The 25,015-nt window shown below is 41.2% G+C and overlaps 1 protein-coding gene across 2 annotated transcripts in view; it reads left to right on the forward strand.

The window, feature by feature from the left end:
- Window positions 1-25,015, forward strand: part of RNF130 (ring finger protein 130) — a 44,203-nt gene extending 19,188 nt beyond the window's left edge. Inside the window, exons 3-9 of one of the 2 annotated variants that reach the window (XM_071570586.1) lie at window positions 6,652-6,902; window positions 10,475-10,546; window positions 11,960-12,042; window positions 18,632-18,728; window positions 19,740-19,941; window positions 21,932-22,025; window positions 24,819-25,015. In XM_071570586.1, the coding sequence (XP_071426687.1) occupies window positions 6,652-6,902; window positions 10,475-10,546; window positions 11,960-12,042; window positions 18,632-18,728; window positions 19,740-19,941; window positions 21,932-22,025; window positions 24,819-24,834 (815 nt within the window). In that variant the 3' untranslated portion in view covers window positions 24,835-25,015. The remainder of the gene's footprint in view (window positions 1-6,651; window positions 6,903-10,474; window positions 10,547-11,959; window positions 12,043-18,631; window positions 18,729-19,739; window positions 19,942-21,931; window positions 22,026-24,818) is intronic. The other variant, XM_071570587.1, reaches the window with a different exon arrangement.

The raw sequence follows: 25,015 nt of genomic DNA on the forward strand, positions 1-25,015 counted from the left end.
CTTAGGAAACATCTCTCTGAGTGTCAGACTAGAGCAACTGGGTTATGAAATAATGTGTCAGGAGTTGTCATCTAAATACAGCCCAACAGTTTCCTCAGCTGATTTTGTGATGTAGCTCTTGGTCACAGTGTAGAGCTTATCAAAACTACAGCAAGAACATCACACTGAGGCATTGCTTCTTGTTTAACAAAGGAGCATGGGCTTGTAAGTTTATTATTTATCACTTAAGGAAATAATTTAATGGGCTACAGGCTAAGACAGCAAGAATCTGATTAAACTTTAATATTTGGTTTGAGGTTAATTGTGTCACACCCATCTTTGGAAAACTGCTCTTGCTGTTTCTGGTTTTCTAATCATATGCCTGCTTTTCTTAAAGGAGCAGGACTTTGTGATCATCCATCACATCTCTTCACAGTACAGCAGTGTGAGACATTTGGGAAACACTGAAGTGTGTGCAATCATGTTCAGAGGGCACAGAGCAGGGCCCCCTCTTAGCCTGGCAGGGTGGAATCTCTTGAAGCTGGTTTGGCTACAGAGAGTTTTGAGTGTTCTTCAGACAGACATTGACAGTTGCAATTCACAGAAGCTCATTCCTCACTGAACTTGAACTACCTACTTCTTTGTCCTCTTAGGTAGGCAGAATTGGAGTTTTAACCTCAGCAGCTTTGGGGGGGGGGTTGTTTTGTGTGAGTTTATGAAGCAAAGAGGCTTTTGTAATAAGTGTTTGTGTAATCAGTGAGTGATTTTGCAAATAACTGCTCGGTGTTGTGGGGATAGTGAGTTGTTCCACTAGTTGTATTTAATAGATGCATCCTGGGAATGCCTGACTTTTGGGTGACAGTTTCATATACTGTCCTTTAGGATTTTTCTCATGGATTTTTCTCATAAAATCTGTCCTAGTGTCTGATACTACATAAAAGAGGCATCCTAAAGTAAATGTTTACATATAGAGAAGAATTCAACATTTTCAGTATTGTAAAGGCAGCAGGAAGACAAATGTTTTAAAATTCTATCAAGTCTCATTTTAAAATTAATTTATATTCTTGGCATTAAATTCTTGCCTTGTTTAGAGCTAAATACCTGTCAAATACTATGATTTTATTCTGTTTCTGGAAGTATTTGGTTTGGGACATCTCAAATAACATATTCTCCTCTTGACATTGCTCATGTGCTGACAGCTTGGATGTGCTCCTGTTTGCTTTCTGATTAGATCAAAATAAAAATATGTGCAGCTAGACCTGTTTTAATCACTTTGTACACGTGCCAAGACTCTTCCTCTTGGTGTCTGCTTTTCCATAAGCCACTTTTAGAATGTAAGAGTTATTCCTCAGAAGGAATTTATTTATTTTGCATCAGACTAAAATGTTAAGGTATCTGATAAATTTGTGGGTTTCCCCCCTGCTGTTTAGTGCTGTGTCATTTTTATTTAAAACTCTGTTCCCCAAACCCACTTTTTCTATCAGCACAGCTCTACATACAGCTCAGTGTGCCTTTTCCTTTTCCTTCATTTTACAGATTCCATGGATTATATCCTCTGTGGCTAAGACTCTTCCCTTGTAGGGATAATCCTTTCTTCCTTCCACCTCTGTTCTCTTGCAGCTCAGATGTTTTCTGGTGTTGTCACAGAACTCTTAAAATTTCATATATAACCATAGCACTTCATTTGTGCTTTCCTGGTTTTTTTGTTGTTGTTTTGTGGGCTCCCAGACTCTGTTGAAGTGGTTTCACTGTTCTTTAGTGTTACTCCAAGAGATTTGTTGCTGACAGTAATAGGGCTGATCCCTTTCCTGGGCACTGTTGCTGGCTCTTTATTTCTGATATAATGTGTTCAGAAACACTTAGCACAGAGTTATAGGATTTTAATAGAAGAGTAGGGAAGTCTGGTTTGTGAAGATGGGCAGTTTTATTTCCAATTACATTCTCATAATGATGTTCCAATTGTTGCAGTCACATAGGCAGTGGCATTTCAGTGTCTGAATCATGCCCTGGTTCCAGCCTACAAGTGACCATCTGTGCCATTCTTTACTTTTACCAGGAAATGCAGAATTTGTTTGCATTTCTTAAAGAACTACTCTAAAATTTCCACGGACAGAATTATCCACATAAATGTGCTTTAAGTTTAAATTGTTCAGAAAGAAGTGATGAAAGGGTTCAGTTACAATTAAATGTTCTTTGCTATTTAAAGAGAGAACAATATTCTTTCGCAAGTATGAGATGAGCACAGTTTATCTCTTCATGGTGTGTTTGCAGCATCAGCAGCCTCTGTCAGAGACTTAGGAAATTACAAGGACTTTAGCTGAAAATATCAGCCATTAGCAACCTGCTGACCTTTGGTAGGAGTATGTGGCTTAATTCTCAGTTCCCTATAAACCTTGTTACAAAAAATCAAAATAGCTCAGTGCCTCTTACAGGTGGTCCAACACTTTCCTGCTAAGGTTTTGCCCTGCCCATATGCAACAAGGTTACCCTGAGACTGGCTCAGCTGGTTAAAACTTGGTTGTAATAATGCCAAGGTCATGGGTTCAATCCCCTGTGTGGGCCACTGACTTAAGAGTTGGACTCCATGGTCCATCCTTGTGGGTCCCTTCCAGCTCAGAATAGTCTCTGATCTGCAGAAGGTGATTCAGGAATTGCAGCAGTGGCAGCACTTCAGTGCCAGGTTACTCATAGCCCAGGAGGAATCCTCGCACCTATCCCTCTCCCCAGCATTGACCAAACAGCTGCTTGCACTGTTCACATCTCAAGGGAAAATAAAAACTCCTCCTGTTTTGACAGTTGTGTTTGGCCTGGCTGCCATTCCCCATGATCTCCCAAGGGCTGTAGTTGGATGGGAGCTGTTTGGAGTCTGCTCTTGGAGCCGTGCCTGTCTTCAGCTTGGTGTCCTGGACATTGTTGTCCATCATTTCAGTTTCAGACAAACATTTGGTAGTCAAGAATCACCAAAAAGAAAAACAAAACAACAAAACTACCACATATATTTGCTTGTGGTGAGACTAGAAATGTTTCTTTGAGATGACTCTCTGTTGCCTTTCTAAACATGCTCTTTTAACATTGCTATGGGATATGGACAGGTTAGTGAGAAAGCAAAGCAGTTTCCTTGGGGACTCTGTAGGAAACTTCTGGGTGTTGCTGTTTTTCCCATATTCCTGTTTTTAGGGTCTTCTCAGTTTTGAAGTTCTTTTCTCCTCTCACAATGTAACATTGCAGAGATTTAATGATTAATCACAACTTCATCCCTTTTCATACACACAGTTGTATAACTATCCTAATTAAACATGCATATGGTAAAATTGCAAGCTGGAAAGAGCTGCCTGGGCTTGGATGATAGCAATTAAATGATTTATATTTACAGGCATCAATATTTATCTTGTGCCTACCGTCTGTCCTAGCTTGTCATCTGTGGCTCAGTGTGCAGTTCATAGGCTTTAGTTGGCGTTCCAGCTTCTTTTCTCTGGACACTGTTCTTGGCTGAGGACAGTATTGCTTTTCCTAAGATGATGTGGTAAGACCATATTCTAAGTTTCACAAACACTCTTAGTCTTTCTGTCTTCACCTGAGGATTCTTTTTTGCTAAAGTCTCAGAAATACAAGGTTTCAAGGTGCTCAAAATAAATGAGTCACTGTCTCCTCCTGCCCCCGATTGTTCTCAAAGAGGGAGCTCTTGCTAAAATTATTTAGGGTGATGCCCCTGACAAAAATACGGATGAACCAAGTCCCAGTTTCCACTGAGCTTCAGTATGTTAAACAGGCACAATTTATTTTTCTTTTCTGCAGTTCTCCTTGGCTTTTGCGAGGTCAGAAGCAGCAGTAGCACTTTGGCTGTTCCCAGTTGAGTCATTTGGAATGCAAATCGCTTTGCAGTGATGCCAGAGGTTCCCATTGTGCTGGGCTTTACATAAAACGCGTGACAGATTGTCAGCTTTGTCACATTCCCTGGGCAGGGGAAATAGGTAGAGGCTTCAACTTTGGATTCAGATAGAGCTGCACTAGTATCAGAAGATCTTAGTCATCTTTGCTTTGCAGATAACTATAAATCATGTTAGAATATTATTACATGGAGTGCTTCTGCCTGATATTTTGATACTAACATAATTTCTTAGTGCAAATAAATTCCTACAGGGAAGTGTAGCAGAACATGCTCTGGGGAATACAGTCCCCCCACAGCCTTCCCTGCTTTTCCTCACTGTCTGAACCAGATGTGGAGAACAGAAGTGAAGTCTGGGGAATATCAAGCAGTGTAAATTATGTGCTCTTGGCTGATCCTGCACTGTCAGAGCTGCAGGGATTTGGCGTTGCAGGAGCACGGCAGGCTGTATGTACATTCAGAGTCTTGGAGGAAAGGTGTCTCTTTTCCTGTAAAACTGTGCTGCAAGTCTGGGCAGGGACTGTCTTCCCAACTGGGAATCTGAGTAGATTTCCATGAAAATAAAGCAAGTGGTGGATTTTTCTTCTGAGTTTTGCTGCCTGTTGAATATTTTTTTTACTTTATATGAAAGCAGACTTGGTACTGAAGTGTCTGTGGAGAGCTGGACTAAAGCTGATCCTGTGTGAACCTGTGCCGTACTAGAGATTAAATATGTTGTACCCAGAAACTGTGTTGGGGTTTGGTTGTTATTCAAAGCTTTTGAGTTACTGTGACACCTGTTTTAAAAATATTCAGAAGGAAACACTGAACTTTCTTTTCCTACTTAGACCCATGTTTGTAGAATGAGGCCTGAATATCTTCGCCAGTTCAATTTTAAATAAAGCAAGCTTGAAATGTCTTCAGGAAAGCAGTTTGAGGGCTGTGGAATGTCTTCAATTATTGTGCAGATCTGAATTTCTGAGATCAGCTTTGATTCTTTTGAGTAGTTCTGTCACCAGAATCCACAACACCAACATTAGTGAACTTCCTCTGAAAACTGATGATGGTGACTGTAGAAGTTACTGCTTGGCACAGTGAAGGGACGGAGTCATGAGATAACATTTAACACTGTTGCACAACTCTATAAGTCCCCACTTTGGAAAATTATGTAGCTGAGTTACTGTGCCATGGGTTTCAAAAATGCTGCTCTTTTGGCTCTGGCACATCATTTTGTGGATGCAGAAGCCTCTTAAAAATTAGTTTTTGATTAAAAGACTTTGAGCAAATGCCTTGTGTTAAAATAGGACCTCATGTTCTCTAAGTTACAGAAAACCTACTGTGACAGTAAATCCACTCTAAATCCAGAGTGTTGGTTCTGAAGTTGCTTGCCTTCCCCAGCTCCTCTCTGAGGGAATGTGAGAGCAGACTTTGCAAGAATTTGGAAAATAGGTCTTGAAAGGGCTTTTAGTATAGGAAGCAAATAAATCTGGATGAATGACACTCGTAAGGATTTTTTCTTTCTGGCTTTGGTTTTTCTAAACCTTACCTTTTTTTGAACTTGGATCAGAATTACTCTGAGTTCAAGGTTCTCTGTTTCGTTAATTGCTTTAAAACATAGGCTGTCTCTGCTGTACAGGTGATTTTGTTCTTTACCAGCAAGTCATAGAATCATAGAATGGATTGGGTTGGAAAAGACCTCCGAGATCATCAAGTCCAACCCTTGGTCCAACTCCAGGCCCTTTACCAGATCATGGCACTCAGTGCCACGGCCAATCTCACCTTAAAAACCTCCAGGGAAGGTGAATCCACCCCCTCTCTGGGCAGCCCATTCCAATGCCTGAGCACTCTCTCTGCAAAGAATTTTTTTCTGCTCTCCAACTTCAATTTCCCCTGGCAGAGCTTGAGCCCATCGTGCCCCCTTGTCCTATTGCTGAGTGCCTGGGAGAAGAGACCAACTCCCACCTGGCCAGAACTTCCCTTCAGGGAGTTCCAGACAGTGCTGAGGTCACCTCTGAGCCTCCTCTTCTCCAGGCTGAACACCCCCAGCTCCCTCAGCCTCTCCCCACAGCACTTGTGCTCCAGTCCCTTCTGCAGCCTCGTTGCTCTTCTCTGATTCTCTCTTGTGGTTCTCTTGTTATCCTTGTACCAATAATTTCCCCTTTAGGACAGGAAGTAGTCTAGAAGCAAGACACTGTGCAAACAGATGGGCTACACATTCAAAATGGAGCTGATGAGGCTGACGGGCTCTTTGTGATCTTACCAAGCGTGTCTTTGTATGGGAGATAAAATCAGCGCTCAAATTTCTGCCAAGTTTTTTCATTTCTGTTTTACTTTGCAGCCACATAAGCACACAGAGGAACTTGCATAACTCTCCACAGCAACATCCACAGCTCTGCATGTGCTGAGACCACTCCAGCAACATTCTCCCTATTCTCACCCATCTTCTAAATGTTTTTCTGAGAGTTGCCTGTTTAGGTATCCTTGGCTTCAAGTCTGGAACAAATGTACTTTTGAGAGCGAGTTGAGGCTGCACACAGTAATTACAGTGTGGGAAGTGCTGTGTAACCAGCAGAGATCTGTTACTTGTGTGGAGCTGCAGACAGTTTGCATGTTAATACCCTAATTTGAAAATCTGGGCTTAAAGGACAAGCCATGAGTGGAGTGCCCAGTAGCATGTTCCATGTGCCACAGATGGTTTAGATTAAAATCTCATGAGTTCTCAAATGGCTTTGCATTTGAAAAGTCTTGTGAGTAGCTTGCCATGTTGATTTTAAATGTAAATTAAATATTTTTCCCTTTTTTTATAGGAACTGGAGATATTGTTGCTGTGATGATTACAGAATCAAAGGTTAAGGAGATCATGAGTTACTTGGACAAGAATATCTCTGTCCTGATGGGAATAGCAGTGGGGTCCCGTGTTCCTCCGAAAAACTTCAGTCGGGGCTCTCTAGTCTTTGTGTCAATATCATTCATTGTTTTGATGATAATTTCTTCAGCATGGTTAATATTTTACTTCATCCAGAAGATCAGGTACACAAGTGCACGTGACAGAAATCAGGTAAGTCATCTCCTTTTTTCCCTAAGTTTGGAGGTGATATTTCTGTATACAGAATTTAATAGAAAAGAGGCAGTTTCTAAGGAATGTCCATCAAACTGGTGTTCAGAACCTCTTTGTGCCAAGGCAGAGCATTTTGCCAGACAAGGCAAAGTGTTTTCATCCTGAGAAGCACCAGTATAAGATCTTCTTACATGACAGGAAGGACTAGAACTGAAACTAAATATTTGGGTTTTGGTGAGTGTAAGTCCAAGAGTAGGATGGATTCTGTGTTGGCTGAGTAGTACATACTGTGTGTGTGTTGGGAGTGGGGAGGAAAGTTAAATTGTGAATGAACTTGTGTAGTGCAGGGGAACACAGAGCCAGTGTTATCAATTCTATCTGTGCTCTTAAGGATGCCTTCAGTAATAGTTAAGGTAATTCAGAAGTTGTATTAAAGTATTTCCAAACTATAATCTGTCATGAATGTTAGGGTAAGAAAACTAAGGTGTAGAGCTGCTTAGTGATCTGTGTTACTTTCAGCTTTATTTATGATCACACTTGGGTTGAAGTGCCTGATTCTCCTGGTCATATATTTTAACTAACATTTTGTCATTTATGCCTTTCTTACTTTTCAACTCTGAATTTAAGGACTGAGTTATGTCTGACCATACTCAGAGGTCTTGACTAAATCATGTTGTCAACTCAAATATGGTTAAACTTTAGAAGTAAATGTTTTACTAGTGTGGACTTAATGACCCACTGTCTCCATAGTCTGCCTTGGCTTTTATTGAGAAGGGTCAGTAAACCTTGGGAAATCCACTGTGCTCTCTCTGCTGTGTCTCTCTGTCAAGGCCAACTTAGAAAGCTGCTGACCTCTGGTCACTGTCCCCCCTTTCCCCAGGCTGTGGCTGGCACACAGCACCTCACTCTGAGGGGTTGGGGTTCTGTCAGACCTGAAACAAATGCAAACTTACAATCCTGTGGCACAGGATTTCCTTTTCAGTTGCCATAAATAGTGTCTGATGCTGCAGGTCCCTGTAGGTTTTCCTAAGGATGTCATTCTTAAATGACCACACTGTAGCCGGTACTTAGTGTGGTCCCTTGGGATGGTGAAAGTTTAAATATAACTGTAACTTAATGAATGTCTGTGGAATACTGAATTGTGCCTTCTCCATCCCCTACATGGCTCTAGGCCTCTTCCAAATGTCCACGTTTCAAAACAGTTGCTCCATGGGGAAAGAGCTCTTATGACCTTTTTTCTTTCTTTAGATTTTTACAAAGGTCGGGAGAAACTTGATGAAAATTTTATGTGGTTTAAAAAGCTGAGCTTATTAAACTTTAATAAGCAGGTGGCGACAGCTACAGCTTATTTTTAAAGAGCTTTGAGAGCTTTCACAAAGGCTGTACTGTTAGTGATGAAATAACTTGGTTTAGGCTGTGATCTTGTTTTTAAGTTATGTCAAGGCATGTATTGCTAATTCTTTTTTTATCAAAACCATCAAAAACATGCTCTGTTTTGTAGATAGCACAGGTAGATAGGGGTATTTCACATCATTGCTCTTGCTCATTTCCACCAGAGGTGTGAAACTCTTTTGCATGTGGTAGTGGCCTTTTCCATTCACACAGTTCTGGGGTTTATATGCCATGTGCCTGTGCCCCAACGCAGCAAAACAGCAAATCCTGAGCATTTCCAGCATTAGCATAGAAGAGTGTTTGTTAAAATTGGAAATGGAAGAGACGAAACTTACTATTTAGCAAATTTATTTACCTAAGAGAATGTGAATATATTGGAAGAGTTCTGCTGGAATATTACACTTCCAATAGGAAATAATCTCTCTTAAGATTTCTTGTAGTGCATATACAATCACATCCAGTAGAACAAATATAAATATTGCCCACAATTACTTGGTTGGTGTTGAGCATTTAAGATAAACACCTTTTCAGCCTCATTCCTCTCTTAGTAATCACACTTTTGGTTATGCAGTGGTTATCAACTCCAGCAGTGAGCCAGTGTGTGCTGTGTCCTTAAGTACTCAGGCCAATATGCTTGTTCAGGGCATGTAATTTAGATTTGCTTAAATTGACCAATTTCTCACATATTGAAGTTGGGGTGAGATTTCTGACTTTGGGAAGCCTATAATATCCCCATCCCAGCTCTGTTTCTGATGCTGCATTTCCTGTGTGGATGTAGTTCAGTAGCTGGGACTGAGTATCTGATTTTTTCAAATCCGTGCTCTAAAAAATTTCAAATAAGAGCTGCTGTTCTGTGAAAACCACAAGGAAAAAAAAGTGCTTATGCAGTTTTAGAATAAGTGGTACTGTTGCTTGTGGTAGACTTCTGAGATCGTGTTTCTCAAACAAAAGCAATTTCCATTTCAGTCTGTATGAAGGGAAATGTGTGATGCAGGGGGCACACCTGTGAAGGATTTGATTTTCAGCTTTATAGGTGGGCACAAACGCCACACACATTTGTTGCAGGCTGCGTGGGAGGTTCTGTTGGGCGGTGCTGCAGTTTGTGTGCTGAGGAGCAGCAGCCCTTTCACATGCAGGATACTTAGTGCAGGATGGAGGGGAAGGCAGAAATACATCGACTTCCCCTTTTCCAGTCAGTGAAAACCAAGTCTGATGTCTCCTGTTCATGAAGGAAGGCAACAGGATCTTTGTTCCCTTCGAAATTAGCTCAGTTGGTTAAAACTTGGCTGTAATAATGCCAAGGTCATGGGTTGGATCCCCTGTGAGGGCCATTCACTTAAGAGTTGGACTCAATGATCCTTGTGGGTCCCTTCCAACCCAGAATAGTCTGTGATTCTGTGATGCCACACTCTGGGATCCCAGGCAGCAGCTGGCACACAGTTCTCTGTTGGCTGGGAACTGGGCACCTCCATCAGAATCAGCACTTGAGTTGCAGAAATGGTTCCTTCCATCTGACAGTGGTGGTCACAAAGCAGTGTAAGCAGCTAAAAAATAGCTTGGCCTCTGCATTCAGATTGAGGTTATCTTCAAACCACTATCAATTTCAGCTTTATTTAAGTCTGTACTGGCTTATTTGGATTTCATGACCCATATATTTTTTCTTTTATGAGGTCCTGGTGGCTTCAGATAATAGCAGGAGAGAAACTAGGTTACACTGAGAGTATCTCTTCCATCTCAGAATAAAATCAGCCTGCTCAGGGGGAAATATAAAAATAATTCAAGCTTAAGAGAACAAGCAGTATATTACAGCACGCTGAATAAAGCCCAATATGAACAGAATATAACAGAAATCATCAGGAGGGCACGTTCCTTCAGCTTTTATCCTGCAACCTGGGTTTGATTTTGCACACAAATGTTGGATCACTTCTCTAGACTTCTGTGCAACCCCTGAGATTTATGCCTGTGCTTATGGAGTGCCTTTGGGGATTCAACTGTTGAGTTTTTTACCTTCTTAACAAATCTCTGTGCTTTGCTGTGTATGCATTTGCCTTATGTGTTGGCCTGCTGCCACAGTGTGTATTGCAATGGTATTATTGAGCCCAAATAAGTCATTATAAAGGACACTAATGAAGCTTGTTTAACAGGGTTAATTTGTGTTCTCTTTTTTGTCACTTTATTAGCGTCGTCTTGGAGATGCTGCCAAGAAAGCCATTGGTAAATTGACAACCAGGACAGTAAAGAAAGGTGATAAGGTATAATAATAAGATTTTGACATGATAAACTTGACCATCCTGCTTAATTTTTGCCTTCCTTGTCGGAGGCTGACTTTGTCTTGTGACACAATAGTTTGTAGTAGTATGCTGTAAGTCTGTGCCTTTCAAATAATTTTTTCTTGCTGAAGTACTACTTGCACTCCATCTGGCAGCTGTGACTGAGGGTGGTTTTGTGTGCTGGCTGGCTGGGAGGATGTGCTGGCATGAGTACACAGGGCTAGTATTGTTTGGGTGGAATTCTGTAAGCTTAGAGTCATTCCATATGTAAGTTGTATAAAGAAAAGATAAGGGAATTCTGGCTATGATTTGATTTTTAAAAGATTATTTCCTTGGACCTTTGTATTGTGATTCCTTTTTATCTTTCTTATCAACACTACCCACAGTGGAAGATTAGGAAGTGATAGGAAAATTTGCTTCCAGAGAGAAGGCAGAAAAACTGTCTTTCTGTGGCTTCCTCCTTTTCTATGTAGTGTTATTTCAAGACAGCCCATTGCTCTAAATCCTTTCTATGGATATAGAAAACATGTAGGTAAGGAGAACTTTTCTGTGTTAAAAGACACTGTTGTCTTGACATAAGTTCCAAACTGGCAAGTGATATGTAGGTTGCAGTGCAGGCAGCACATGGAGGGGAACAGAGTAGGAAAAACCTGTCCTTTCTCAAAGCAGTCATTGGGATTTTGTGTGTGCAGCCCTGCCTGGTGCTGACAAGAGTGCCTTGGTCTTCCTGTGGTCCCTGACTTGGTGTCTTGCTTGTAGCTTGTTGGCATCAAAAAGTGCAATGAACTGAGAGGAGACACAGCCTCTTTTGTGTCACAGGCCCAAACACTTTAAATATGTATTGCTGATGCCACATCTGCATTCAAATGAGATCACCCCATTTTCAGTTGAAATTTCTAATTCCTCATATTCATATCTGGATAAGAATGATGATAATTCTGCAAGTGGGGAGCAGACACAAATGTGGGACTACTCTGCAGTGAGTAAACTGTGATAATTCTGGCTATAAAAGTGAATCACAGGATTTTTTTATCCTGCCAAAACAAACAAACAAAAAAAAACCCTGAATAAAATAAAAGTTTTAGCTCCCAGTTGGAAGTTGAAAAGAAAATCTAGGAAAATTGCCACTGTATTGTATAATAATTTCATTGAACAATAGAATCATCTTAGGCCTTAGCTTATATTTCAGATTATCCTTTGCCAGCTCCAAATGAGTTTTGTATAGACAAAATGCTTTTCTTTCTCAAGTCATGTTGGAATATAATAACCCAGTCATTGGTTTTGTGTCTTAGTAACAGCCCCTTGGCACAATGCAGTTCATGTACTAGTCACAACTACTTTGACATTTGTCACAGCTTCAACTCTTGACTTGAATTTTCATTCTATTCATTTTAGGAAACAGACCCAGACTTTGATCATTGTGCTGTCTGCATTGAGAGTTACAAGCAGAACGATGTTGTTCGCATTTTGCCATGCAAGTAAGATAGCAAAGTTCCTTTGTTTGGAAACTGTTCTCCCTTGGTGCTCCTTTGCTTCATTTCATGGAATGGGTGCATTATGGTTTACAAATGCATTTGTTGGATGTTTTCAGTCATAATAACACTTTGTTTTAGACTGTGGTGCCCAGAAGGCGTGAAGGTGGGTGCTGGCACTGTGATGACCGGGGATATTAAACAGAATGATGTTGAAGATGTGCAATATGTGGGCAGATTGACACTGGACCTATTGCAGCGAGGTGGGGGTGCAGGGTTAAGGACTCAAAAACCTTCAGGATAATGACCCAGGCACAGCTGCAGCATTCTGCACAGTAGGTGTGCAACATTAGCTGCTGGTTTCTGAAACTAGGAAATGGCAAAGCAGCCCTTGCAACCTTCATACCTTCTCTGTCATGAGTCAACCACCATGCTGTCATCTGTCTTTGGTCTCTCCAGTGCAATGTGATCTTGGCTTCTGCCTGAAGATTTGTGCTTGCTGGTTATTCTGCAGTAGTGCTTAAAATATAACAACTTCCTCTTTTATGACGTTCTCTTGACATTTACAGGTTTTCGGTTTGTTTCTGTTCACTTTCATTCTTGAGTTGTTTGGGGGTATTTGCTCTTTGAGAGGTGCTTTTAAATAGTTTTCCAGCTGGTGATTGATTTTCATAAATCAGTACACTTTGGTAGCCTTAAGAATTACTAGGGACACTTTCCCCTTCTATTCTGAAATGCAAAGCTTTCCCCTTATCTCCAGACACAAAAAACACATGGAAGTTATGTTGTATTTATGCAGCAAGATCCAGTAATTTGGCCTGTGCTTGGTATATAAATGGTTCTGCATGATACTCTGGAAGCAACAAAGTCATGTGTTGGAGTCGATCTTCAGTCAGGCAGCAGCAGCAGCACGTAAGAGCTCGTTACTGGTCTCCTAAATTCTCCTGCAGGCTGTTCTGAATAGCTGGAATATTTTCTCTTCATGTTTTTCTATCATCATAAAAGGATCATTTTACTGATCAAAATATGTGTGTGTTGCTTCTGAAGCCAAGAGTCTAATTCAGTTTTCAGTTTACATATCTCTATGTTCTTTACCTCTTGGACAGTGGAAAACAATGACCTGTTTTAGATTCTCAGTGTTTTTTAGTTAATGTACCCTACAAATTATTATTTAGAAACTCTCATGAAATTATTTAGGAATAGAAGATCTTGGTCTTAGATTGTAAAGATTTGGGTGGTCAGGTGGATGTGTTGCCACTTTTTTACAATTCAATCTTTTTTTACTCAAAAATTATCCTCTTGCCCTAAAAAATGTACTCCCAAGTGTTAAGTAATTCCAGAGAGTTACACTGTTTATTGTAATTCAAGTGAAGCTTCTATATGTGAATTAAGTCCTGGTGTTTTGTCATTATGCTAAAGGTTATTTGGAAATTAGAGGAGAAACTTCTGGAAACTGCACACTAGTTTTGGACCACTTTGGACCACTAAGATGATTGATAAACCACCTCTTCAGAAAGCTTCACTTGTGTAGTTCAGGGTGGTCCTGTGAGGCTCAGTGATGTGGAGTGTCCCACCCTCTGTGCCTTTCTCGTGATACTGAACAGAGGGCAGAGGGAGGTCCTTGCCAGTGCAGAGAGAATGAGTCTTCCCTGGTAGGAAAATCATCTTCTCCCACTCATACAAGGCAGAGTTAGGATTAAAAGCCAACTTCCCTTGCTGAAGAACTGCCCTTGCCCAAGGGATGTGTTGCTGGTGTCTGCAGATATGATACAGACCATTTAAAAAGGTGATAATTGATTTTTTTTAATTTTGTTTTTTAATTAAAAGAAAAAAAAGTCCTTCAGACACCTTTGGGAGCTGCAGTCCTGCAGGCAGGAAGCTCCCTGCTCTCAGGGTTAGTTGCAGCTGTTTCAGGGAGATGGATGAAGGTGCACCTGGTGCCACCTCAGCACAACCTGCCCCAGTGCAGTCTCCCCTATAAAGGAGAGATCAAGGCTCTTGTGTAGATCCTTCTCTGTTCCGATTTTCACAAGAATGTGAGGTCAGTGAAGGCTCAGGTTACGTTCCTGCCGAAGGCTGTATGACAACTTTTATGTTCCCTTTCTACTCCTTTTTTTAAATCTCACTTTTCATCTGCTGCAGCTCAGCTTTAAGTTGAATGCAAAGGCATCCAGGCTAGTCACAAACAGTGAGGTGGATGCTTTCCACAAGACATTTTTATATTTGTAGATGTAAAGCCAAGTAGTACTTGCAGAGATGAGCCCAATAAAAATTCAGATTCCATGTAAGATTTTTCAGTTTTCAGCACCTGAAATGCTTCCCTCAAAATCTTGTTTTGGAGGTTTAATCCCTTTCTACTTCCTCATACTTCACCCTCTCATTTATTGCACCATGCAGTGTTAGTTTTTTAAAAACCAAAAACCAGCACACAGACAATAAAACAAAACTGCAAGAGGGTCTCTTAAGCCAGATGAGAAAATGACTCAACCAAGAGGAGTCAAATGAAAGGCTAGAAGTTTTTCTTACTGTGCCTGTTGAGGAAGCTGTAATCATCAGACAGTAAGAATCACTGACATGTGATATCCTTCCTGCTTTCATCAATTTTAAAGTAGCCTTTCCCTTTGGTGCCACAGTTGTTCTCTGCAGTTAAGTGTGGTCTGTCACTCTGTGCCTCAGTGGAGGGGTCTGGTCTGGGCAGACACACAGCAGGAAAAATCTACCAGTAGCTGAGCAAGTTGCACCTAAAATTCTGTAGTGAAACACCATATGTGGGATGTAAAGTTTTGTGGAATGTGGGAGGTTGGGACCAATTTAAAAATAAAGTGAAAATGGTAGAAATTCCACTGCATTGTTTGCAGTTGTTCATTTTGTGCTTCAGAGAGAGAAATATGTTCAGTACCAGCAGCCTATGGACATTTCTGTAGCTTTAGTGCACAGAGGGACAAGGCAACCATCTGTTTTAGGCTCACAGGCTTGAGGAGTGTGTCTTTTGTGAATGTCATTATGTGTAAATTAAAAATAAGTAGAGGAAGGAAGTGTCAGAGGGATCCTAGCCAAATACAAACCTCGTGGACAATTTTCTTTTTACAGGTAATTTTATTCTGCCATCACACTGCTGCATCCAGGGGCTGAGCAAGCACTGGGTGAAAAGTAATGAGAGGGTGGTGTGAAAGACTAGGGAGAGATAAGGGAAGGGGAGAGCAAAGTGACAGGTTAGAGAACAGCAGAGTGACATTAGAAAGGGCAGAAAGATGGGCTGGGAAGGAAGGAATTTACAGGGTAGGAAAACAATTAAAGGAGTAGTGAATAAGTTAAAATAAATGGGGTTTGAGCCAAATTTTTAATTTCTGTACTTGGCAAGAAGGAGGAAAGTGACTAAGCCAGATTTTCAGCTTTTCATGTGTTTGATTCTGTGCTGCTGCAAATAGCTGCCTTTTTCTTTTAAAGACCAAATTAACACAGTATCTTGATGGCATGCTTACTGCCATGCCTCTGCACAGCCCCCTCTGCCACCTGCTTGCAAGGACAGGCTCTCTCTTCCCCCAGCAATACTCTGTATTTGTGGGAAGCACAGAGGCAGCTCGACCCTGACATTGCCTGTCTGGGAGAGACCTGGAACCTTCTTTCCCTCTGCAGTAGGCCAGGCATCCCTGCTCAGCTGTGCTCCTGCCCTGGAGCTGTGTGCTCTCTGCTGTGAGGTTTGGACCCCAGGGAGAGGGGCGCAGTTGCCTCCAGCAGCAGCTGAAGGTGCCACTTTGCAGCAGCAAAGGGCCCTTCAATGGGATGCTGCATTGAGAGCAGGGAGGTGTAGTGAGCTCTTGGGAAGCTCATCCAAACCCTTCTCCTTATGTGACATGTGAATTTGGAGTCACTGCACCACCAAAAGAGATTTCTTTTTCCCTGGGAAATGCTGCAAAGGAGCCATGTTGCACAAGAGTCGGCGTTACGGTGTTTATTACAAGCTGGAGGGCAACTGGATTGGGTGTGCTGACAGAGTGGAAAAATACCTGCAGGTCACCTGTCTGGAGTTCTGCCCGCACAGAGACTCTGTCAGTGCTCCTAGCCTGGCTGCCGGCTGTGCTTCCTGCAGGCTGGGGTGGAGGAGCAGCAGAACCTGTGTCACACTTGACTCCCCAGTGTGTGGCTCCTGAGGGAACATCATCAGCTGCTGTGACCAAGAGCAGCTCACTAGGAACTCCTCAGGTTTATGGTCTTGGAAAACAAACTGCAGAAATAGGAAGATGGAGGTTTATGGTAGCAGAGATTGCAAGGGCTTGCTTTGTCAGGCTGAGGTTTTGAGATAATTCTTGTTTACTGTGGTCATTGCTGTATAACTGCTTTTTAACTCTTGCAAACAGAGAAGTCCAGGCATAGCCTGATGCTATCAGCAAGCTTTGTAAGGAGCAGAGAAACTGTGTAAGTAGCAGGCAGAGCCATGCTCGTCTAAATCAATAACCTTTGGAGAACTGTGCTGCTTTGAAACACATTAATGAACATCCTTGAAGATTTAGGTACTAAAAGCAAAGAATTAGGAGGTCACTAAAATAATTGAGCTGTGTATATATATCTCAAACTGCTATGGACTTTTTAAAATAACTCACAATATTTAGTGGATGCATCCATATTAGTCGCCAGCTTCACTTGATCTGAGTGCTGAGTGCTTCTGCAGCACTGAATAGCTGGTAACGATATAATAAAGCTGTTTTCATACTTCTCTGGAGTCTTGATGTCTGCTCTTCCCCAAAACATTAGATTTTCAGGTCTGTTCCACGTTAAAAAAACAGACTCCAGAGACTTTTAAAACATAAATAAAGTCATAATTAGGGCACCTCTGTATGTTTCAGAGGGTTTCAAACCATTTTCTATCCTAGGGTTTCTAAACATTGTTTGCTGTAGTTTTGTGAGTAATAAAGAGAATGCATTAAGACTTAATAATAATAGAAGTGATTCTCTTTTGGGTAATTATTTGAACAGAAGGCACTGTACGTATCCTGGTTTTTGTGATTCCCATCTTGCTACAGGACACAGGCCAGCCAAGGGACTAGCTGAGATATTCTGAGTTCCTATTCCTGCATTATCTGGGATGTAGATAAGCATTCCTGCTCTCTGTCCCATCTTCTGTTGACTATTTTACACTCTAAGTCTGTGCATCTTTACTTAGTACAGGTAGGACACACAGCTGTAGCTGCCTGGAGGTTGTTAATGTTAATGTTCTTTAGTCCCTCCTATAAGTCTGCATAGCCATAGACAGAACATAAGTATATACTGTCCTTTTCCATGTTTGCTAATAGTTTCAGTCTTTCTCTGGGGTCTCTTTCCAGAGATTTAAAATAGAATTATCTGGTGACATGCCTCATTTGATCTCTGGTTTTAAAATCCCAAGGGATAGGGAGCACAGAAGTCCCAGACCCCATGATGAGCCTACTGAGGCACAGAGCAGCAAAGCACAGCCCGAGAAAGGAGGGAAGAGAGAGCACATCAACTTTGTGCTGCCTTGGGGGCACGCATGACCTCCTACAGACCACGCTGCTGCCTCAAATAGACAGCAAGAACTCCTTGTTCTGCCCCTGCCCCCTTGCCTGCTGGTTCCTGAGCACAGCTCCTCGCTGACTAAGCAGCCCTTGTAATAGCTGATCTTTGTCATGGTCACCAGTCTGTCGTGTTTGGGTGAGCCTGCTCTGACTGGCTTCTTTTTCTGCAGTCAGTGCCTCTGGAAATGAAAGATCTGGGCTCTGATCATGGGAATTATCATAGGCAGTTACTCAGACTAGGTTATTGTGAGTATTTGCTGAAGCTTTGTTGTGTAGAACGGCTAATGATACTCATTTCTGCTGTGAATATGCTCTGAAAAGTTCTTCGCTTTCTGAAAAGCTAGGAGGGCATTTCCTTGACTTCTTTTAATTTAGATATATTGTTTTGGTCTCTGCAAAGTCCTTTCATGTTGAGCTGGTGTATATCAATCCCAACACTGTTACCTTCATATTCATGTATGTGAATAAGATTTTGTATGCAGTGTAGGAGGCAGCTCAGACTGCTGCCTATTGCAGTCCCCTGCTGTGCAAGTACAAGCCCTGTTTGCCTTTCCATCTTTGACAGATTATTCCTTTTTTTGTATGACCATCATATGTTGATGGACATATTTTCCTTCTTGATGTCAAGAAGTACAGATTGCAGAAAAAGCCTTCTTTTTACTTTGATGTGATAATTATAAAAGCCTTTTCAAAGTCAAACATAAGTGTGTTTGGATTGGTTCCACTGACTTTAGACAAGATTGTGATGGCAATGGTATTACCCCAATTCTTCTGCCCATGTGCATGCTTACATCCACAACAAAAGGGTGAAAAATAATTTTAAAAATCTTGCTTTCAAGTATTTTCTTCCCTGTTGAACTGTTTGTAAAGGGTGGTGAAAGCAAGCAAGAGCTTTTTATTTGTTTTTTTAAATTATTGCAATCAGCACAGAGTATTGGCAATTCTAAAATTTGTTCTGCTGGCTTAATTAAAGAAACACCTATCTAAAGTTTTGCTGAAGTAGTTCTCATTGTATAAAATAGAATTGTTTGCAAACTATGTATGTGCCCTCTCTGTTCTTCTAGGCACGTGTTCCACAAAGTCTGTGTGGATCCATGGCTCAGTGAGCACTGTACGTGTCCAATGTGTAAACTGAACATTTTGAAGGCACTGGGAATTGTGGTAAGTTGATCTGTTGTGAGCTCTTCTTCCTCCCATGTCTGAGACCCAGAACAGGAGGAATAAGTGTAAGGGAAAGAGGGGGAATGGTGTTCCAGCATCCTTACTCAGAAAGTGTTTCGAGTTTTTTTGCTAATTTCTTTGGTGCTGATTTGTTGTTCCTCCTTTCCCTGGTTGGTCCTTAAGAATATAATATGATATTTGCATTTATAACAATTTCTTATCTACTGGAATTCTACTAATTTCTCCCTAATCTTCCCTTTTCTCAACTCCTTTCAACCCTTCCTTGTTAAATTTACTCTGTAAATCTCTTGGTTTTGAGGTCTGTTGTAGGCAGTCTTAAATTTGTTTGCACACTAAAAGCCATGCCTTAGCCAAGGCCAGTGAGTTTTCTTCAAGCATCTCATGGCTTCCTGAGGACTGCTTTTGTTGACCAGTTCACAGAGGGATAGCAGTGAAGAACCTCAAAGAGGGTTTTTTTAATCTTTGCCATATGAAGAAAAAAATCATAAAATAGGAATGATGCTCTTTTCAGAAGGGAGAGAAGAACATATGGAGAGACTGTCTAAAGTGGCTTTTGAATCAAGGCAGTGAGAATAATCAGGCCTCTATTTTTAGCTGTGTCAGTTGCAAATTTATAAGAAATAGTTGCATTTACATTGTGGATGATCTGTTTTTTCAATTAATAACACACCTGGGGTTTTAGCAGCAGTAGAATTCAAAATACATCCTTGTTGATCATTGTAAACCATACAGGCACAGAACATGAAACAGGCCATGTTTGAATCCCTTACTTGAATCTTAATCCTTTTCTTCTGCTTCTCCCTCCACCTCTTTAAGGTGGACTCAAGAAGTGACTTCAGGTACAAGTTCACTCGTGGTTCTCTGCTGTGTGACCTCAGAACAGCCACCATAGCAGCTGAAAAAGCTCAGTGTGTGGTTTTACTTAACTCATAGCTTTGCCACATGTAGAAGACTCACCATTGTAATGTTCAGTCGGGTTTTTCCCCCCAGCCAAACGTGCCATGCACAGACAACGTAGCCTTTGACATGGAGAGGCTCACGCGGGGGCCGCCGACGAGCCAGCGCACGCCGCGCGTCCACTTCGCCGACAGCTCGCTCAGCCTGGAGCCCCTGCGCACCTCGGGGATGTCCCAGCTGCCCCAGGACGGGGAGCTGACGCCCCGCTCAGGAGAGATCAACATCGCAGTGACAAGTAAGTCTCCTTTGGCTCCCCGCACCCTTCTGTGGGTTCCTGTGGCTCTGTGCCGCGGGGCCGTGGTGATGGATGTCCCCGCAGGGACAGAGGTGACCTCGGTGTCTCTGCAAGAGGCACATGCTCCTTATTGAAACCACTAACTCTGGGTAAGACAGTGCCAACACTTCCATTATTAATGGTATATCCATTTAGATCAGCATGTAAAGAACCCTGGATGAACTAAAACGGCACTAAAATAACCTTCCTGAATTTGGTAACCAAGACAAGAGGCTGAGTTGCCAAACCCATTATTTATCCTTTCAGAATACATTACATGCAATAATTTACACAGATATAAATATTTTAGCTGATTACTATTTCTGCAGACACTTTTTTCCCTCTGAGAACGTTGCTACTGGAAATCTGACATCACTTAGCAGGTGTTTCTTCTTAGGAAAGTTGTGAATTTAAAAAAGCATTTGATGTACTAACATTTGAGTATTGTCCAAGTGTTCTATAACATGAGAAAACTGTTCCTGCACTGCTTGAAAGCTCTGAACTGTAAGAGCAGCATGGAAGATTTCCACTCACTGGATTTTACCTAGGGTTTTTAATGTGCAGTAGCACTATAATGAATACAGTATGTGTAGAATTGCATCATTTTTCCATGTGCTGTGCAGTCTCAATGCATGAGTGGTTGCTTTTCTGTCTGAATTGCAAAAATAGAATCTATGCACATGTCTAATTTTCTCCTTGTATTTTGGTTATGTGCATCTATGATCCAGATTTTGAACTTAGTGACACTGATGCAGTCCATTAGGGTGTTCCTTTACACGCTGTAGCAAAGTAAATGTCTCATTTAAAAATATCTCATCTTATGAAAAACATAGTCTGTATCTAGAAATGTCCTGACTGAGAAGAGAAAATCCTCATACAAAGTCTAGACTCTCCACAAAGCCAGTAAGTCACTTTGCCATCCAGTGTTTGACCTCTGGTTCACCTTGGTCTCAGCTCTATTGAACGAGAGCGGATCTGTTGCTGTGCTGCTTCCTTGTCACGGGTGGGAAACCTCTGTAGTTTTCACTTTTCACTAATTGGTTTTACAGAAGGTGTTTTTACTGTCTGTTCCCAACTGTAGTGCTGCTCAAGCACAGATGGGATGCCAGGGTAAAACAAGAAATAATCAGCAACAGTTCATTCTGACAATGTTTATGAAATAAAGCTTTAGAAAGGGCTGTTGAAATGTTTGGGGTTTATGGATGACACATGCATTCTTTGATGCATCAGAGTTAAACCAAAAGCCATATTCAACAGCAGTGTTTGTGTTCCAAACTGGTACTATATGCCAAATTGATTTTGAGGAGGGAGAACTTTGAATAGTGAACATTCTTTAACAGACTTCTTTGTACTATGTTTTACTTTTTTAATGTGTCTGTGTCTTCACTAATGTTGAAATTATTTTTTCCACGTGTATTTCTGTCTATTAAATAGAAAACTCTAGTTATGTTTTACTGTTGGGTGAGCTATCCTGGGTTTTGGTGGTTTTTAAATAAACACTATATCATTTATTCACAAGGGAGGGGGCAAAGACAATTGAAGTGTGACAGTACATTGGTGTGCTTTGTGAAGAGCCACATCTCACCAAATCTAACCCACCCTGACAGTCATCTTCCTGACTTGGGGGTGGGCAGAGTTTTCACTACATTTTCCCTTGATCCTATATTCCACTTTACACTGTTGAGTAACCTTTGTTTATCACTAACCCTCGGGCTCAGCCAGGAAATACTGTTGTGCCATGCTTTTTTTCTGCACCTCTCTCCACTTCTTCTTTGCTAGCTTTCTCCCGTCAGTAACTCTGTGGCTTAACCTCCTTCTGCTTCACCTCCTTGGGCCAGTCTTGGCTTAGAAGCCTCTTGCCTTCCACCAGTGGTGTTTAAGGGAAATATTGGCATCGCTTTGACATAAGCCTTCTCCCACGAGTGATTTCCTCCCTTTCCTTTGTCAACAGAAGAGTGGTTTATTATTGCCAGTTTTGGCCTCCTCAGTGCCCTTACACTCTGCTACATGATCATCAAAGCCACAGCTAGCTTGAATGCTAATGAGTAAGTAAATATTCAGATGTTACTGTATATTTCTGGCGGGTGTGTGTCATGGACAATGTTGGGAATACATACCAAGAGAGGGGAAAATGCAGTTGTCAAGGAATTAAATTCCTTTCCGGCTTTTCTCAAATGAGTGTGTCTGTAACTGTAGGTGTCAGGGTAACATCTAAAGGACCTCTTAATTTATATTTACCTGGATTGGCTGAGGAAATCTTGCTGAGTGGAGACATGGAATGGGGGAAATAGAGAATATTTTATGTTCCGTTTTTGATTAATGGTTTGGGTAAACATTAGAATTCTGCTATTGAATTCTCATGTTCAGATTTCGCCTGGCAGAGCCAAAAAAACTACCAGCAGTTACCTTTGACAGTGTTGACCTCCATTTTATAGTCAAATTCATATTAAAAAAAATCTGCATTGCTAGTTGGCATGCTTTCAGCTAAGAAAAAACAAGGTGTTTAAATAGAAAACTACCTTTTTGCTCTTATGAGAGGGAGGGATGAAAGCAATGAATGCCCTACTGTTTCTTCTCTCTCGAATGAAGAGATCCTTGCTTCCATGCTTTCTTAATTTATATAGAACCCCCAGCCTCCCTTCAGACAAGCTGGACAAGAAATTACCCTAGCACATGACTTTCAGTCTTAATAGTTCTGTGTGTGGGCAAGTATAAATCTATTCTGCAGATCTATTAGCCAGGTACCTCTAGCTATTTGCATGTAGGATCTGGGCTCATCATATATGTTTGATCATAATTTATTTATTTACTTGGGAAGGCAAAGTGTCAACATCTTTCCTTATATCTGAACGTCTTGACGCACCAGAGTCTCCATTAATGTGTTGATCTCTCTGCCAGAAGTGGGGTGAGATTCAAAGGCAGTCTCCTTTGCAGCCTGGGAGCATAGCTTTATAAACATAATATTATTCTTTTTTTTCCCCTTGAGATAAAAGGAAGAAGGAGGTTTTTTAGTTACTGCCATTTGGAAAGTATAAAGTGTCCTTCTCAATAAGATGTAAACATGTCTAATAGTCTCCAGTATAAAATTTTAGACAGTCTCCAGCTAATCATCTTCAGGAGGGGCCATAATATCACTCAGCAGGGATCTTTGATTAGCACTAATTTGCAAATAATCCTTTCCTCCTCTTTTCACATGATAATTCCAAAAGGGCTTCATGAAGAAAATTTCTAGAACTTCAAATAGCTCTACCAAGTCTCCCAATTTAAATTTTTTTTCCCCGTTTGTCAAAATCTTGAAATTGCAACCATCAATCAGCAACTTGGCAACAAAGCTGGAGCTCAGCATAGTTAATCTGCCTGGAAAAGTATCTTGGGAAAGCATGGAGCAAGATGAGCTGGAAAACAGGAATGTCTGCATTTCTGGGCACTTGCACATCATTAGGAAGGAGGAGGAGCTGCAGCCCTGTGGTGTCATCCAGATGTGGGCACGGATAGCAGCTGCATTCCTGCCTTGCCTTGCAACTCTTCTTTGTGTTGCCTTTTGCTCAGTGGGTCTGCTTTTACTGGCAGGATAAGCTGCTTCACATTGGCAGGGAGTTTGGGCCTCCAGCAAAGTGTTTGCACAGTGATGTTCCCTCAGCACAAACAAAGGGTGTGCTGATACAAGGAGAGCCCCTTTCCCGAGCAATAGGAATTGAAGTGCAAGCTCATACGAGTGTGTACTTGAGGCTGGTTTAAGAAAACTCACAACCACGGAAACCAGAGCTATCAGAAATCACTTATTTGGGTAACAGGTACCTTGCTGCAGCCTTTAACCTCAGCAGCTCTTCATCTGAATCCTTTGGGATCTGAGCAGCCTCCACAAGTGCTGCTTTGTTTGACTACTCATTTTAGACAGTTTAAAAAGACACTAGGGCTTAGATTTATTGTTTCATTGACACCCTGTGTTCCCCAGTGCCAGACAAGGCATTTTCTGTGCTGAGTATCATGCCAGATACGTGATAGCTCTTTCCCTCTGCAATTTCTATTAAATGTCATGACAGCATATCTGCTGTTTATGCTGCTCTCCATATAAAAAGCAATGCTGGCATACCCTGCCTTTGTTAGGGTGGTGTTTCCAGAGGAAGCAGATGAGGTTTTCTTATCAGAATACCACAGTACTAAGAATGAGGTCACATAATATGCTGATGCAAGTAAAAGGTGCCAAATATTCTGGTTTAAAACTCACCTAAACCCATATCCTGTTCCTTTTTTTTCTATGTCCTTCCCACAGCTTAAAGTTACTTATTTAGAGCAATAGTTCTGGAGTTGTGAGTATATACATATTTAACTGTGTGTATGTTTGTGTATGTGTGTATATACACACATGCATTTATAAGTAGTTATGATAAAAGGAAATGTTGTCTAAGTGATAAGAAAGTAAGGAACCAGCTGCTTTCTCTGGCTCTCAAAATATCCTTTCAATATTACTATTAAAAGATGTAGGCAGTGTTTGAAAGGAACAGAAGAATCACATTCTGCCTTGCTGCTTAGGGAACAGTCAGAAATTACTGTGTGACCATGGGTTTCAGCCCAAAAAGCCCAGATGTTGGATTAGCACCATTGAGAGTTTTCAGTAGCAGGTGCAGTGTCCTCAAAAGCTCAGAGGAGCTCAGACCTCTGGCTGTCCTGTAAGAATGACGTGACAAATACAGACCTCTCTTAATGCTCTGGCCTTGTATAATTAGTCCCTTTTCACTAGCTTACTTTTACAGGATTTCTTTTTATTATTTTTTTTTTAGTATTGGCAGTATTAACTTTAACATAAATATTTTGTTCCTTTTTTTTCTGCCCCGCAGAGCAGAGTGGTATTGAAGAAACGCTTTCCAGCCGATTGCCTTGGAGAGAGACACCTATTTTTATGCATCATTTATCGATCATGCAGCACAAGCAATTATTTAGTACATTCTATTTTTTCATGAAATTTGCTGATGCCAAAGCTTTGTATTAAGGAAAAAGTGAAGAAATAAAAAAAAACTTTAATTATGAAATCTTA

Source organism: Pithys albifrons, chromosome 15 (genome assembly GCF_047495875.1).
Source record: "Pithys albifrons albifrons isolate INPA30051 chromosome 15, PitAlb_v1, whole genome shotgun sequence".
Taxonomy (NCBI): domain Eukaryota; kingdom Metazoa; phylum Chordata; class Aves; order Passeriformes; family Thamnophilidae; genus Pithys; species Pithys albifrons.